Genomic DNA, 15980 nt, shown 5'->3' with positions numbered 1-15980 from the left:
TCAAACATTGATCTAACATAAGAATATATGTTGGCTTGGCATTCTTCGAGAGATGGTTTTTCATTTTCTTGACTTGCTAAATTCTCATAAATTTTACGAACAAGTCCCTTTGCACCTCTTAATTTTAAAGATGAGTTAAGTATAGTAGAAATTAAATAAACTTGGGAATAGAAAAAAAATGCTTTTTAAAATTTGTAATCATTTCATTAATGGACGGTGCATAAGATGGATTAGTTTTAAGATATTTGAGAGAGAATAATTTATTTTTGTGGGAAACAATGAAGAAGGATTGGGGTATTTATAGTAGAAAATAGGGTCAAAGTATAATTTAATAGACTTAGGAATTATATTAAAAGTTTGGGGGGTAGGGGTTGTTGTTTTTGGAGTAGGGGTGTTTTGAGGGGTGGGAGCCAAATATGGCCGTTGTGAACGACTATTTTTGCAATTATAGCCGTTGCCCAACGGCTATAATTCAAAAAAAAGCGACGCGGGACGGGACGAAACAGGACGAAATGGGACGGGATAAACGGGACAAAATGGCCATCCCGTCCCATCTCGTATCCCGTTTAACACGGGCCCACTCCGTTTAAAATTAAGTGGGACGGGACGGGACGCGGGACGGGACGTCTTGTCCCGTTGGACAGCCTTACCATACATACATATAATAGTACCAACTAGGTGGGAGAAATGCCAATAACAATAAAAGAAATAAAGTGGAGACACACAAAAAGCAACAACGGTTACAAGTCACATAGAAAATATAGGTGCACAATAACATCTCAAGATAAAGGCATGAATATATACATAACAAAACGATATCACAATATAATATATGTCTCTCGTCCTCGCCTGCACGGAATCACCCTTCGTGACATGAATATATGATAACATAAAAAAATAATTGCACGGCATCACCCTTCGTGCTTTTACTCTCATCCTCACCTAATAATATAAATGAAATAGCACGGCATCACCCTTCGTGCTTTACACTCTCAATGGCATGACATCACCCTTCGTGCTTTACACCCTCAAATGGTACGGCATCACCTTTCGTGCTTTACACTATCAAATGGCATGGCATCACCCTTCGTGCATTACACTCTTACTTACCAAGCACATTTATATCATTAACAAGCAAGGTAGGAAGCATAAATAATATCAAGGAGAGTGTTTAAACCACAACACAATACAACAATTCATATCGCAATTTTCCACTGACCACAACCAAATTTCCAATATGTAGTAGAATTAATAAATTTTTCAACAAATAGCCCAAGGCTCCACACAACGTATAATAAAACTCAAAACAATCAACAGAGGTGAAAATTACTCAGTATAGGGCGACGCCTTCATTAATCCAAATTCTTGATAATTATATTAACTCCTCAATTTAAACTTATTAATAAATATTTGCAGATAAGGGTTCTATCATGAATTTAATTCCAAAAAAAATATCAAATCAACAAACACACGGAATTCACATAAAATTCAAGTGACAATAACACCAAATTTATTATATAAAATACAAACTTGACAAATAAGGAACGAGACGTGATAATTCAAGGATTTACTAATGCCAACAATTATCTAATTTAATACATAAACATGCCTAAAACTTTAAACCAATAAAATTTGCACATATAAGCCCGAGTACGTACTCGTCACCTCGCGTACTCAGCTTTTCACATTTCACAAATGGCACATAAGACTCGATGCCTAAGGGGTAATTCCCCCACTCGAGATTAAGCAAGACACTTACCTTTTTAAAGTTATGCCGATATTTCAAAATCGCATTCTTGCTTGAATTGTCCTCCAGACAGCTCAAATCTATCCAAATAAATTGTATAACTTTATTAAAATTCATCGAAAATAATTTCGGATAATAAAACGTCGACTTGAAAATTTATTTTAAAAAGTCAACAAAAGTCAATGCAGGGCCCGCCTCTTGGAACCCAGCAGAATATTTACGAAATTCGAACACCCATTTCGATACGAGTTCAACCATATAAATTTTATCAAATTCCGATAACGAATCGACCTCTAAATCTTCAATTTAAAGTCTATAAAATTTCTACTATTTTTAACCCAAAACACTAATTTAATGATAAAAACAACAATAGATTTGGGTAATTTAAACAAAATTGAGTTATGAACTCTTACCCCGATATTTTTCTTGAAACTTTCCCGAAAATCGCCTCTCCCCGAGCTCCAAATCGTCAAAGATGGAAGAACTTAAATCTACTGCCCAGTCATTTCATCTATGCGATCGCGGCAAAACACCCGTGATCACAAAGAACAAAAATTTTCCAGCCCTTTTTTACTCTATGCGATCGCGACCATTTTCCCGCGATCGCGAAGAACAAATTCCCCAACAGCCTTGTCCTACTTCTTCCGGACAGCCTATACTATAATGGTCATAACTTTTTGTATAAAATTTTAAATAATAAATAGTTTAACTTTCTGAAAACTAGACACTAAGAGCTACAACTTTTATGTTTTGGTCATCTCCCAATTTCTTATATATATATATATATATATATATATATATATATATATATATATATATATATATAAAAGCTTCCAAAGTCAGCTCTATGCAACACAAATTTCTTCTTTGCAGTTTTCAAACTCTTCCAGGACAGCCTGTAGTATATCAACTATAACTTTTGGTATACAACTTCAAATAACAATTTCTTTAATTTTCTAAAAACTAGACACAAAGAGATACAACTTTTATTTTTGGATCATCTCCAAATTCCTTATAAATTGCAAGATATAAGCTTTCAAAATCGGGTCAGTGCATCAGAAAATTTCCTCTATGCGATCGTGAAACACTTTCCGCGATCGCGATTCCCTGGTCATTTTCCCCCATTTTGTGCTTCGCTATCACGTCCAATTCCACACGATCGCATAGCACACTGCTGTAGCCAAAAATCAGCAGCTATAGATGGCCTAAAAATGGTCCGAAATTACCCCGAAACTCACCCGAGCCACTCGGGACCCCATCTGAACATATCAACAAGTCTCAAAATATATTACGGACTTAGTAGAAATCTCGAATAACATCAAACAACGTTAAAATCACGAATCATACCCCAATTCAAGTTTAATTAACTTTGAAATTTTAAGTTTCCACAAATGACGTCGGGACCTATCAGATCAATCCGGAATGACTTCAAATTTTGCACATAAGTCATAAATGACATAACGAAACTATTCAAATTTCCAGAATTGGATTCCGACCCCGATATCAAAAAGTCAACCCCCCGATCAAACTTTCCAAAAATTCATCTTTCGCCATTTCAAGCTAAATTCCTCTACAGACCTCTAAATAATTTTTCGGACATGCTCCTAAGTCCATAATCACCATACGGAACTATTGACATCATCAAAATTCCATTCCGGAGTCTTTTGCTCAAAAGTCAACTCTCCGATCAACTCTTTCTATTTAAGCTTCTAAATAAGGATTGTTCTTTTAATTTAATTCCGAATCTTCAGTAAATCAAACTCGATCACACCCGCGGATCATAATACATATTGCAGACCTTAAGTCACTGAACGATGCGTTAATTCTTAAAACGACAAGTCGGGTCGTTACAAACTCAAAGACCAACTATTTCTACTTGTTTAGATAGTATTCAACAAAATGCTAAAATCGTGTATGACTATTACCAAAGATAAATGAAATGTGTTAGGACCAACTAGTGGTGCCTCTAATTCTTCATCATCTCAACCTCTTAAAAAGACTGTTGCAAATAAATCTTTTGGTGTTATTCGGCAAATGATTGTCAATCGCAATCGTCACAAATTAACGAGCTTGATATTTATTTACTTGTAGGAATTATTGATATTTGCGATGATGAAGGGAATGAAGACTTACTAAAATATTGGAGAATGAATGAACAATATATCATTTCCGATTCTTTCAAGAATGGCTCGAGTTGTGCTAACTATTCAAGCTTCATCAGTAGCTTCCGAAAGCGATTTCAGTGCAACACGATTTTAACTTGGAGACCACAGACACTCATTTGCAGAAGACACCTTGGAAATTACTGTTTTATTCAGAGATTGGATTAAAGAGGAGAGAAGAAACTTTGGCCTTTCAGAAATAATTCTAGAAGACGACGATGCATATAATGAAATACTATCAATCAGAGATGGCGGGAACGTAGATGAACAAGTGCTACCAATTCCAACTGAAGAGCCACGAAAAGTTATTGAAAAATTACGTAAATCGTTCAAAAGAAATATGTAATTTTAGTTTTACAAGTGTTGAAATACAAATAAATACTTGTAACTTGTATTAGAAATCTAATATTTACATTGAATAAAATAAAATAAAAGGCACTTCATAGCCTTGAATTTTTTTCATCCATTAAAGCTTGTTAGTATTTAAATATATATTTTTTTAATTTTTAATTTTTAATTACCCCTAAGTATCCCAAAACGAACCCTTAAGTACCGCACCCTTAAGTACCGCACCCTTAGGACCGGTAGGGGTACTAGTAGGGTACACAAAAAAATACCCTTAACCCTTACCCTTAAATACCGTTAAAAAAAGTACCCTTAAGAAACTCTTCCCTTACCCTCCCCTTAATTAACCCTTAACCCTTAATGTACCCGTGCCCTTCCCTTAGACAGCCCTATTGATAGGGTACACACTGTTATTTAAAATCTTATGCTATGTTTTCAATTGCATAGCTATGTATTGGGATCTTTATATAAATGGCCAACTGATATCACTAATTACTTTCTAACTGGTATGCATAAATTATATACATATTAAACATGATTATACATATAATATATATTTACCTACTATTTTTAATTTAAGTGATTGAATAAACGTCAGTTTAGATTAATTGTTCCGCTCATAAAGACGATGTTGCATGCAGTTGTTTTGTGCTCTTGTGGTTACGTTAACTCCGTATGGCTAATGAATACTCCGGTCCATCTTATTTTGTGTGTCACGTTTTCGATTGTCCCAAAAAGATTGTCATTTTCTACAATTTTAAAACTATCTAATCTCGTTATCCTCATTTTACCCGTAATAACTTAGGACCCACTTGACATAGAAGTTAACCTTATCACGAGGAAAGAACATGAGAAAACACGTTGAACTTCATGCTACCACGTCTTATTTAGTTGTTGATAGTAAGGATAATTTGACACTTCGCATCATTTGGCTTATGCGTTAAGGGGTCATTTGGGTCACATATTAGTTATTGGAAATTATAATGTATGCATTGTTTATGGCGAATAATAAAGAAAGGATTGTTACGCGTGGCTATTATGCATGGATTATTGTTATACAACGAATAAATTTGAAGGGATTACTTGAATTAAGCTTCAAAATTGACCGTGGGTTGTTTCCTCCCTTCGTAGGAAGCAGTTTTTTAAAGTGAAAAATCGCAATTATCTAAAATGGGATCTTGAGCTCCTACTACTATTAATGTACAACTTAGTAGGACTTCTATCAAAGAAGATAAAGTTGATCGCGACAAACATTAAGTTTTGTTAAGCTCATGACTCTTCTGGCTTAAGTTACAAACACAATATTGGAACTAGAATTGGTGGGGTGTGCCACGCCAAGGTAATAGTGCAACACCGATAGCAAGCTACCGTGGTGGACTCTCCCCTTAAATTAAGTTAATATCGTGTAAGTCACTGACTCATATATCAGATATTAAACTGATAAAAACAAATACTACACTTGATCTTAGCCAAAAGGCCGAGAAAGGTATGCTTTCCTTCTTCCCGAGTCGCTCAAATTATAGCTGATGTTCTCTGCTCGTTTCCGTTTCCATACCCGATGTGGGAATACACTAGCAAGACCAAATGAAGTTACTTTTATAGCAGACAACTGGTACCATATTTTCAAAGCTACGGCCAACTCTGTGCTTACTCCCTGAGGCTACTTTGGTATTTGCAAACAGTTTACTGAGCTGTTGTAAATAATTGTCTTGTGAAGTCTTTAGGATATTTAAAATACAATTTCTAATCCTAGGCAGGAACGCACTCTTATTTAGCCATATAAGCTGCAACTTGGTTATTCATGCAAATTTTAAAAACTCAGACTGCATTGGCTAATGTATATGGCCATATAGTGGTTAGTACATTACTTTCGCTATTCAATTCAATACACATATTCTTCTTTCAATTTTTTGTAGATAATAATAAAATAAAATAGTTTAAGTAAGACAAGGTACGATTCTTGAATATATGAAGCAACAAGAACAGTTCCTAGGCAAGGCACATCAAAGTCTGCCATCTTTAAAACAGAAATTTCCGCACTATTTTACCATAAAGACGATCAAAGATAGCCATGTCATTGCCAGCTTAACAGAGTACTGATATATTTTCATATACTAAACCATTCTTAGCAGAATAATTTTATTATTTTCTATATTTGTTATATCAATATATCTAAATTCAACGAGTAATGTGAGCGATGAAAGAATCCATCTCAGCACGATTCATGCCCCCATCCATCACTGATTTCTTGATAGCATTACTCAAAACTGCTGCTCTTTTCCTCATCTCATCTCCCTCTGTTGAATCCATCAAAGTTTTCACAGTATTTTCAACCATTTCTGATGTAACATGTTCATCTCTACGCGTCCATGGCCTAACAGTAACTCCAATTTTCAAGTACTTAGTTACAAGTTGAGAATTCCTTGGCTGATCAGAATGCATTGGCCAAGCTGCAATAGGAACTCCAAAGGAAATACTTTCCATACACGAATTCCATCCGCAATGACTCATAAAACCACCCGTTGAACTATGTGCCAATATTTCCAATTGAGGTGCCCAATCTCTTACTATAATTCCTCTTCCTTTTATTCTCTCTTCATATCCTTCAGGCAGTTGAATTTTTCTATCTTCACTTGCAAAAACATCTCCTTTGTCAGCATCTCTAAGAACCCAAATGAACTTTTGCTCGCTTTCCTCTAGACCAATCGCGATCTCTTTAATTTCTTCGTTAGACAACGAAGTAGTCGTTCCAAATGACACAAAAATAACTGAGTTATGTTCTTGTTTGTCAAGCCAATCCAGGGACTTGTGGCGTTCGCTGGAGTCTTTGTTCTTCTCTGTTAGCACCACAGGATTGAATGGACCTATAGCCCATAGCTTCGGGTTATTGAACTCTTTAGCCATTAGATCAAGGTACAAACCTTCTATCACACGGGATGAATTGAAAAGTTCACCACAGCTGATCTTACCAACAAAGGGTACAACTTGTGCCTTCAAATATTCCCAAAAGTCTGCAGAAAAACAGCCTTTAACTGATGGAATGTCCTCATAATGTTCGGTTCCAGGGAGTAAAGTCTTTCCTTTCACTTCCCAAAAGTACGAATACCTATGGAAAGCCGAGATAGGATTGAAACAGTAGCATTCAGTATTTGGCATTTCAGGCAAATCTTGAACAACCCCAATCATCAAATTATCATAAATAACAACCACTTTGTTAACATTCGTCGTGCTAGCAAGTTCGCGTGCTAGAGAGCAAACTGGCTCGCGGAGATGGGATGCTGCAAAGAATGAAGGGATTAGCTGGCTTGGAAATTTGTGAGGAGCATTAGGATTTGGCGAGGGAGTTTCATAAGAAGGTGTTGGAAATTCATGGAACTGAATGTTTGTTATTGTGAGAGGATCAAAACCATGAACACGAGTTTTCGCTTGTTGAATGTGAGCATTGGTTCCAACATAATGGACAGGGATATTGTACATGGAGATGAGCCTAGAAAGGTGGAGAAATTGGTTGAGATGGCCTTGTGCTGGAAGTGGTACCATTACTACAGCCACTTTTGAAGTGCATTTATCAGCCATTGGTATGCTTTTAACTAAGAGGAATAGAAGTATTAGAGAAGAAAAATCTTAGAATTGCATGCTTGCATATGTCACAATACAAGTGTATATATAGGTACAAGGAAATCTTTTTGAACTCTAGTTACATAAATGAATTTGGTTTTATGGATAATATAAAGTCTCATTTGCACCTATCACAATGAGCTTTGACCACATAGGTAATGTAAAGATAACATATATACCTAATGGATTCATTTGTAGAATATCAGAAATTAATGTTATATAAGATCTGGGCCTTTTAAGTATGTTATATTCAAATGAAAATTAAGACCTCTTGAAAGGAGTAATATTGTTGATTCTAATGAAGACTAGTCAGCCATTAGTTAACAGGTTTGACTTTCTAGATTTTTTGTCCATGTTCAAGAATAATGCAATTAAGGCAAGTAGATAATGAATTAGAATTGTTTCATTAGACGGAAAGAATATGGATCTTTGAAATGAAAAAGCTGATAAACCATCACCATTAGTATATACCTATTCTGCTGCAGTATGTGCAACTCCTGTTTGTTCATCTTACTTGGCTTTAACATATCTTGAACAAAACTTGGAAGTGTAATGTTGGCATTTTAAATTTACTGATCTAGAATATGATAGCTACTGGGGATGTTTTTAACTAATAAGTTGGATTAAAGATGCAATAAGGAAGGTGCATGTAATTTTTTCAAAGTTCTAACATGATTCCTTTACATTCAAATTATTAAGTGTGGAAAAAGAATATTCCCCTTTTCTGAGTTGTTTTCGTTGAACTTCTACTCATGCCAAAGAACTTAATCCATATACTATTCAGATGACCCAACATCTTATGAGTAGTGAACTTGTTATCCTCAATAATATATCTAAACGTCCCAAAGCTAAGTCATAGTGGTATTTGATCTGTTACATCCCAATCTCCTCCATAGAATCCATCATGTCCTAATTCTATCTATTTCATGTTTTCCTCAAAAAAAAAAAATGACAATTGTTAGGATCGGGAACTTGGGTAGTGCGGAATATAGCCAAACAACGGTATAATGGCAATAACAAAGACAATGGAAGTTGATAACAACGACAATTAAAGTAGATAAAGAAGACACAAATTTAACGTGGTTCGGTCAAAGTGACCTACGTCCACAAGCGGAGAGGAGCAATTTACTATAACAATAAGAGTACAAAAGAGAGTACAAAATTAGAGTAAACACTCTAATTAATCCCAAAAACCCTAAAAGAATAACCTTACAAGATCACTTCAAAGAAAGGGTTCACACAAGTGCTTCCCAACACTAACTCTCATACAAAACACTCTTAATAAAGGAAGAAAGGAAAAAACAAGAATCGAAGACAAGTCTTGTTGGTGTGTCTAAATGAACTAATGGCCTTCCTTTTTATAGGCAAAAAAGTCTTGGCCTCTTAGGTGTAAAAGAAGAGATACAACTTGTGCAAATGATGTCCAACACACAATGCAATATTTTTGGGTCCCAAAGAATATTGCCACCAAAGTCTACACTTTGCAAAGATGCTTATGCTTATGTGAGATGGACTCCATTAGCCAAAATATTGGCCATAATTACAACAATATCATTCCAATTTCAAAATCTTATAATTTACGAAAATAAAATAAATGAATTAGTTTTTCTTTGTAGTCTGTTGAAGTTGAAGGACTAAATTCTCCCCTTCTTGAATGACTACAGTTGTTGCTTACTTTTATCTTTCAATGGTAGGTTATAGCTATGGAAACTGATTAAGTTGGCAAGTTTTCCGAAGGAACAAGTGATTCTGAGAGCTATATGTACGGAGGACGCTAACGACAAGGACCACCGCCCTTAATGACATGTTTTTATAGCCACAGAAATGTCATGGCTTGTTTAAGATTATATGTTCTAAAAGTCTTTCTTTGCTTCTTAGACACCATGTCCAATCAAACATCTTCGTATAAAAAGAAACGGAGGGAGTAGATTTTATTGCTCTAAATTATGCTTGTATATCTTTATCAAGTGCTACAACATGCTAGCACTTAGCACTAGTCATAGCACTTGCACTTGCCATGTTTCAAGAATAGACATGAAAGTATGTCACCTAATTTAAGAATTGTCTTCTGCATTTCCCAGTGTTTCAAGAATAAACTGTTTTTTTCATGTGGATTTCTGGCTGAAATTGGGACTCTACATCCCTTATTGTCAATGACAGGCTTCTTCCTGTCTTATGTTCTAAAGGACAAATATCAACATTGTTATATATTTAATCCCAAGTACAGCGTACATACGAATCAAACATCATTGAAGAGTAAGAAAAAACCAACACAGCACATAGGAATTTATGAACCAAGTCTTTTGTCATAAAAGAGTCCAATATAGGACATATGGGTACAGCCAATTTAGCATATGCAAACAACTGATAAATGCTTACAAGATTATTCTCCTCATCAACCCTGTATTCCACATAGTTAGAACCAGATTAATTATCTATTAAGCTACACTCTTCAGTGAAAGAAATACAAAGCAGTCATTTTTTGATTATCATAAAAAGCTTCAGATATTGAACATACCGAGATCAAAGAAATTTAAGGTAATATAAAATAGTCTGAGCCAAGAACCAGACAATTGACAGGTTTAAAGAACATTGAGAAAGTAACCAAAATACTTGAAAAGAGAAAAACAAAGAAGAACGATCTAGAAACCATGGCCACCCAAGATTGTGGTGAAAAACGAGTCTATCTTGTGATATGCGCGATGAAAGAATCCAACTCCTTACGAGAAGCACCCCCTTTCTCTGTGGACCGCCTTACAGCCTCTCCTAGTTCTTCTGCTCTTTTCCTAATCACATCACCTTCTTCTGATGCCATTAACTTCCTCACAACATTCTCAATAGTGGATGCAGTCACCAGCTCCTCGCGTTTCCTCCACTCCCTAACAAGCATTCCTATTTTCAATATTTCCGTTACTAAAAATCCATTTTTTGGTTGGTCAGAGTGCATAGGCCAAGCAGCTATTGGCACTCCCATAGTAATGCTCTCTATGCAAGAATTCCATCCGCAATGACTCATGAACCCGCCTCTCGACGAATGAGCCAAGATTTCTGGTTGTGGTGCCCAATCTCTAACTACTAAGCCTATCTCTTTTACTCTTTCCTCAAACCCTTCTGGCAGCTCAACTTTTCTAGCTTCTCCAGTAAAGATATCTCCTCTATCGGCATCTCTCAACACCCATATGAACTTCTGTTTGCTTTGTTCTAATCCCATCGCAAGCTCCTTGATTTCTCTATAGGAAAATGAAGTTGTTGTTCCAAATGATATATAAAGAACTGATCTTGGAGGTTGTTTGTTAAGCCAGTCCAAACATATATTGTTCTTTTTTGAGATATGATCTAATTTAGTAGGGAGAATTGGTCCAATTGCCCATTGTTTCTTCTTTTGTTCACTTGTTACTTGTGCCAACAAATCAAGAAACTTGCCTTCGATTACTTTACTCGTATTATGGATATCACCTGATCTGATTTCCATATACGGTTTCTGAGAAGCTCCGAATTCTCTGATTTCATCTGTCACTATTCCTTGAAGGGAAGGTAGCTTTTTAAGCAATTCTTCCTCAAGTTGGATAGACATTCCCTTAGTTATGCATATCAAACAGTACAAAGTGAATACTGAAATGCAATTAAATACATAAGATTCCACATTGGGAAAGGACGAAACATCCTGAACATTGTAGGACATTAAAGAATCATGAACAACAACTCGTCTTGATTTTGAAGAAATATCGCGAAAGAAGGAAGCAATGGGCTCGCGCAAAAGCATACAAGCATCCCATGATGGCTGAAGATGAACGGGAAATTTGCTTAAGGAATTAAAGTCAGGTTCAGGGGAGTCAAATTCAGGAGTTGGTAAGTCATGGAAATGGATTTTGGCTATGTCCAAAGGATTTAAGGCGTTAGCTCGAATCCTGACTTGACGATTATGTGTAGCTGAGCCAACATAGTAGACAGGAAGACCATAAGAGGAGATTAAACAAGAAAGTTGGAGAAGTTGGTTGAGATGGCCTTGAGCTGGAAATGGAACCATGATTATAGCTACTTCATCTTTTTTCAACCTGCTAATAAGTTCATGGTTTGGTAAATTCTCACAGCTACCCATAGAAGAAGAAAAAACAGGTTTAGGATTCAACCTTTTGTATAAATTTCTTCAAGGTAACGACTTGAAGTAGTTTATGAGAATTGAACAAAAGTGGACAGAACTAAGAGATTTTTTTATATATATAAGAAAGAAAACTGTCTCAAAGGTCCTTTTCCGTTGAAGTCGGCAATGATTAATATGTACAAATAGTATGCTGTATATCGTTACGTCATACATTTTGTTCGATCTTGTCAGACAAAATATAGTATCCACCCATATATATATATGAGTGCTTTGCACTCCTCGTCCAACTTAACCTAATAGGTCCTGGTTGATTGACAGGAATGACCCTGGGGCTTGTTTTAATGTCCCTAAAATTGGCGGTGTATAAAAAATGACCCCCGATCCGCACACAGTTATTGCTCTTCGGCATTTCTGGATTGGTAGAGTTTATAGTATTATATTTATTTTACCTATCTATTAAGTTATTTATAAGTCTACCAGGTTGACATGATTTTACTCTTTAGGAATTTCTCTATTGAATTTGTAAAGTTTATTCTATATTTACACTATCAATTAAGTTGTTCATAGAAGTCTATTCGATTGACATAATTTTTCTTTTAAACAGAGTGTTCTTTGAATTTGCAACTTTAATTTCAATCAAACCACCCCAAATATGCTTCAAATGATCTCAAATTTGAAACAAAACTTCCAAATACCAACACAAATAATTTTCAATCACCAATTTAGTCAAATAACACCAAATCAAAAAGATTTATTTTGTCTTTTTAATACTTTCTAAGGTCCAACAATGAAATTTTGAGTTTTCTTTTACATTAAATCGGTGTTTGAACTAGAAATTTAAGCATAAATTATCACCATTCAAATGATTTTAACAATAATGGATCATTAACCTTGTACTTTCCACTACCAAATAAGAATTTCAAGCTTTAAATATTGATAAACTATGGTGTTCAAGTAAAAATAGGTTTATTTCAGTAAGACAGTCAAAAATAATAACATTCCGCCAAGATCAATCCGTTGGGGGTGTGCCGTACAATTTTTTTACAGGTCCTTGCTTCTTTGTTATATGTTATGTATAACTGTTTTTCACTTGAGCCACTCTTTTTGCGAATTGGTACAATACTGGAGTTTCAGTTTTTATATTTTATTAATAAAGAAGAATTAATCTATAGTCGCTCATCCAGCCGATTAAATTAAAAATAAATGGGTAAAGAAACAATATATGCAATATTCATATATAATATGTGTAAAATCATATATAATCAGTGGATCATTTATGTATACCGGCTAGAAAAGGTAAACAACAAATCTAACCGATTGTTTGCGTAAAGATGGATGATCTTACTTTATTAAGCCTTGTGTAACGCTTGAAGTTATTGCAATTTTTACAAACTTGTGCGCTTGAGAATCTTGCTTATCTTAGCAAGAAACTATGTTGCCTAGTTTGTTTCTTGTAACAATGTCTCACTTTTGCTCAAGTATATGAACATTTAGCTACTAAATGACTGTACGTTTGTAACGTTAAACCTAATTATAATTTCAACCAGTACATCATATTGACTTACATGCTTTTTGTGTAGGTGAAAAAGGATAGTATAGCAAATCCAGGTCTTTTAAAAAATGTGTGATTTTTACCTTAAACAGTAAAATTAGTGGCGGACTGTTCTTTATCACTAACCTTGATTTTGTTATGCTCAATAAAAATCCGGTATAGCAAAACAGTTCTAGATTCTGTTAACTTGAGATTAAAGGTAAAATTAGACTAGAATTGGTAGGGTGTGCCAGGCAAAGGCAATAATGCGACGCCAATGCGACACATGAAAGCCCCGATAGCAAGCTACCATGATGGACTCTCCCCCTTAAAAAATTAAGTTAATATCGTGTGAGTCGATGACTCACATATCAGATATTAAACTGATAAGAACAGATACTACACTTGATCTTAGCCAAAAGGCCGAGAAAGGTATGCTTTTCTTCAGATTGAATAGTTCAAATTATACCTGATGCTCTCTGCTTCTCTTCGTTTATATTCTCGATGTGGGAGAAGCTAGCAAGACCAAATAAGGTTCCTTCCATTATGAACCGGAAGCATTAAATTTTTTCTATGTTACATATAAATCTGTGCTTATTGAGCTGCTGTAAATGGTAATAAGAATCTTTTAATGAAATAAAAGTTATAATCCTATGCTTTGCAGTAGTACATTCTCTTTTAGCCAATTAGCTTATAAATTTACTTAAAATTTAATCAAAACCGAGAAAAGACATAAAAAAAGAAATTTAAATGTAAGCTCAGTTTCATGACGATTACAAACAGTTGCGCGCGTCTGGTAATATATAATCAGAAATAGTGCACATGTTTTTCTTCATTGCGTTACTTTAACGCAATGCAGCTTGCTCGTAAACTTTGAAAACAAAGGTTGTACATGTTAACATACATTATAGTAAAATATCTGAATCCAGGTAGTACAGGTCAATATCTCTAGTGGAAGATCATAATTAAATACGAAAGTTACAATTCTTCCTGAACTTGAAGAAGCGTAGTCGCGCTTTCCTGCCTACTTCTTGTCTATATTGTATGGACGCTTCAAAATATTGCCATACCCGAACCCGTGTTGGGTCCTCCGAAAATACACTACTTTTGGAGGATCCAATACACGTCTAACGACAATTCCGGAGAGTCTGAGCAACATAAATTTTTGTTCGGATGCTTTTCTAAGTCATTTATTAAGTTGACTAAAATTTCGACAGGCCTATGATATAAGGATTGTTGGAGGACGACGACCTCAGAATTCAGTTGTCTGCTTTTGGCCTTAACCATTTTATTCTTTTTCTCTGACAGGGTACACACTGTTATTTCAAATCTTATGCAATGCTTTCAATTGCATAGGTTAGTGTTATAAAGGAGACTCATAAAGAGATATTTTATGCTGTTGCGGCTGGGCGGAATCTATGGGGGCTAATAGTAGATATTTTCTCAGTTTTACTCTATATGACACTTCATATTTGTGGAATTGGACAGCTTTTTCTTTTACTAGAAAATTTTCATATATCATTTAACTATTACAAAAAGTTGTACTCCAATTAATAAATAGTTATCTTGTTTCAAATTATGCTAGATATTTTAGAAGGATAAAAATTACTGAAAACATGGCTGTCCAAATTGAGACAAATTTATTCTCCAGTTCTTTGATTTTGGTGTACAAAACAAGATTAAGTTCTTCATAACAACCATTTAGTTCCGCTAAGATAATTACTGATCACTCATCTGTTTTAAGGTTCCAAAATTTACATTAAACTAGAATTGGTGGGGTGTGCCAGGCCGAGGTAATAGTGCAACACCGAGGCGATACTTGAGAGCCCAGATAGCAAGCTATCATAGTGAACTCTCCCCTTTAAAAAATAGAGTTAGTATCGTGTGAGTCGGTGACTCACATATCAAATATTAAACTGATAAGAACAGATACTACACTTAATCTTAGCCAAAAGGCCGAGAAAGGTATATTTTTCTTCTGCTTGACTCGCTCAAATTATACCTGCTGCCCTCTGTTATTTTGCTATCCATATTCGATGTGGGAATAAACTAGCAAAGACCAAATAAAGTTCCTGTATCAGCAGACAACTGGAACCATTTTTCCGAAGCCACGGCCAACTTTGTGCTAATATCTGTAGAGTGAGCTTTTGTTAGTTGCTTAAAGCCTTAAACCATCTTGCGCCTCATATTGTTTAAACAAGAAGTACAGTAGGACAGTAAGAGGGCATTATTTTGTCCAGTTAGTACTTTTTTCATTTAAAATAAAATGTCTTATAAAGCAGACGGGAATTTAATTTTCCGGTAAAACCTCGATAAGAAGATAATTGTATGAGGTAAAATATGTTATATTAAATGATCGCATGAGACAGTGACATGCGGAGTCGAAGACAGAGGATAACTGAAATCGAAAGCAACGATCTCGTCTGTTACCGGAGAGAATGATACTCATAAAGACGAAATAAATGCATGCCACCC

General features: G+C 35.2%; 1 protein-coding gene and 3 non-coding genes across 4 annotated transcripts; all 4 read right to left on the bottom strand.

Annotated features, from left to right (window-relative positions):
* Positions 1 to 5555: 5555 nt before the first annotated feature.
* On the bottom strand, positions 5556 to 5744 carry LOC117273776 (U2 spliceosomal RNA). Its single transcript, XR_004503798.1, has one exon. It is a non-coding gene; the product is annotated as a U2 spliceosomal RNA (small nuclear RNA).
* Positions 5745 to 6412: 668 nt separating this feature from the next.
* LOC104084460 (uncharacterized) lies at positions 6413 to 12070 on the bottom strand. Its single transcript, XM_009588311.4, has 2 exons — positions 10597 to 12070; positions 6413 to 7877 (listed from the first exon to the last, which is right to left on the bottom strand). The coding sequence occupies exons 1-2, from the start codon at positions 11969 to 11971 to the stop codon at positions 6433 to 6435; spliced, it is 2820 nt and encodes a 939-aa protein (XP_009586606.3). The 5' UTR covers positions 11972 to 12070; the 3' UTR covers positions 6413 to 6432.
* Positions 12071 to 13745: 1675 nt separating this feature from the next.
* On the bottom strand, positions 13746 to 13941 carry LOC117273774 (U2 spliceosomal RNA). The gene has a single exon (XR_004503796.1). It is a non-coding gene; the product is annotated as a U2 spliceosomal RNA (small nuclear RNA).
* Positions 13942 to 15278: 1337 nt separating this feature from the next.
* Positions 15279 to 15474, bottom strand: LOC117273775 (U2 spliceosomal RNA). The gene has a single exon (XR_004503797.1). It is a non-coding gene; the product is annotated as a U2 spliceosomal RNA (small nuclear RNA).
* Between the last annotated feature and the right edge of the window lie 506 nt (positions 15475 to 15980).

The sequence above is a fragment of the Nicotiana tomentosiformis genome, chromosome 8 (genome assembly GCF_000390325.3).
Source record: "Nicotiana tomentosiformis chromosome 8, ASM39032v3, whole genome shotgun sequence".
Classification (NCBI taxonomy): Eukaryota; Viridiplantae; Streptophyta; class Magnoliopsida; order Solanales; family Solanaceae; genus Nicotiana; species Nicotiana tomentosiformis.
This window is presented reverse-complemented; position numbering and strand designations above follow the sequence as displayed.

What these genes read in the sequence shown, in the direction of transcription:
- LOC104084460 (XM_009588311.4), bottom strand. Translation starts at nt 11,971, where the DNA reads ATGGGTAGCTGTGAGAATTTACCAAACCATGAACTTATTAGCAGGTTG. An exon ending in AGAGAAAGGGGGTGCTTCTC is followed by an intron (nt 7,878 to 10,596) that starts GTAAGGAGTTGG and finishes TGCAATTCTAAG; the next exon opens with ATTTTTCTTCTCTAATACTT.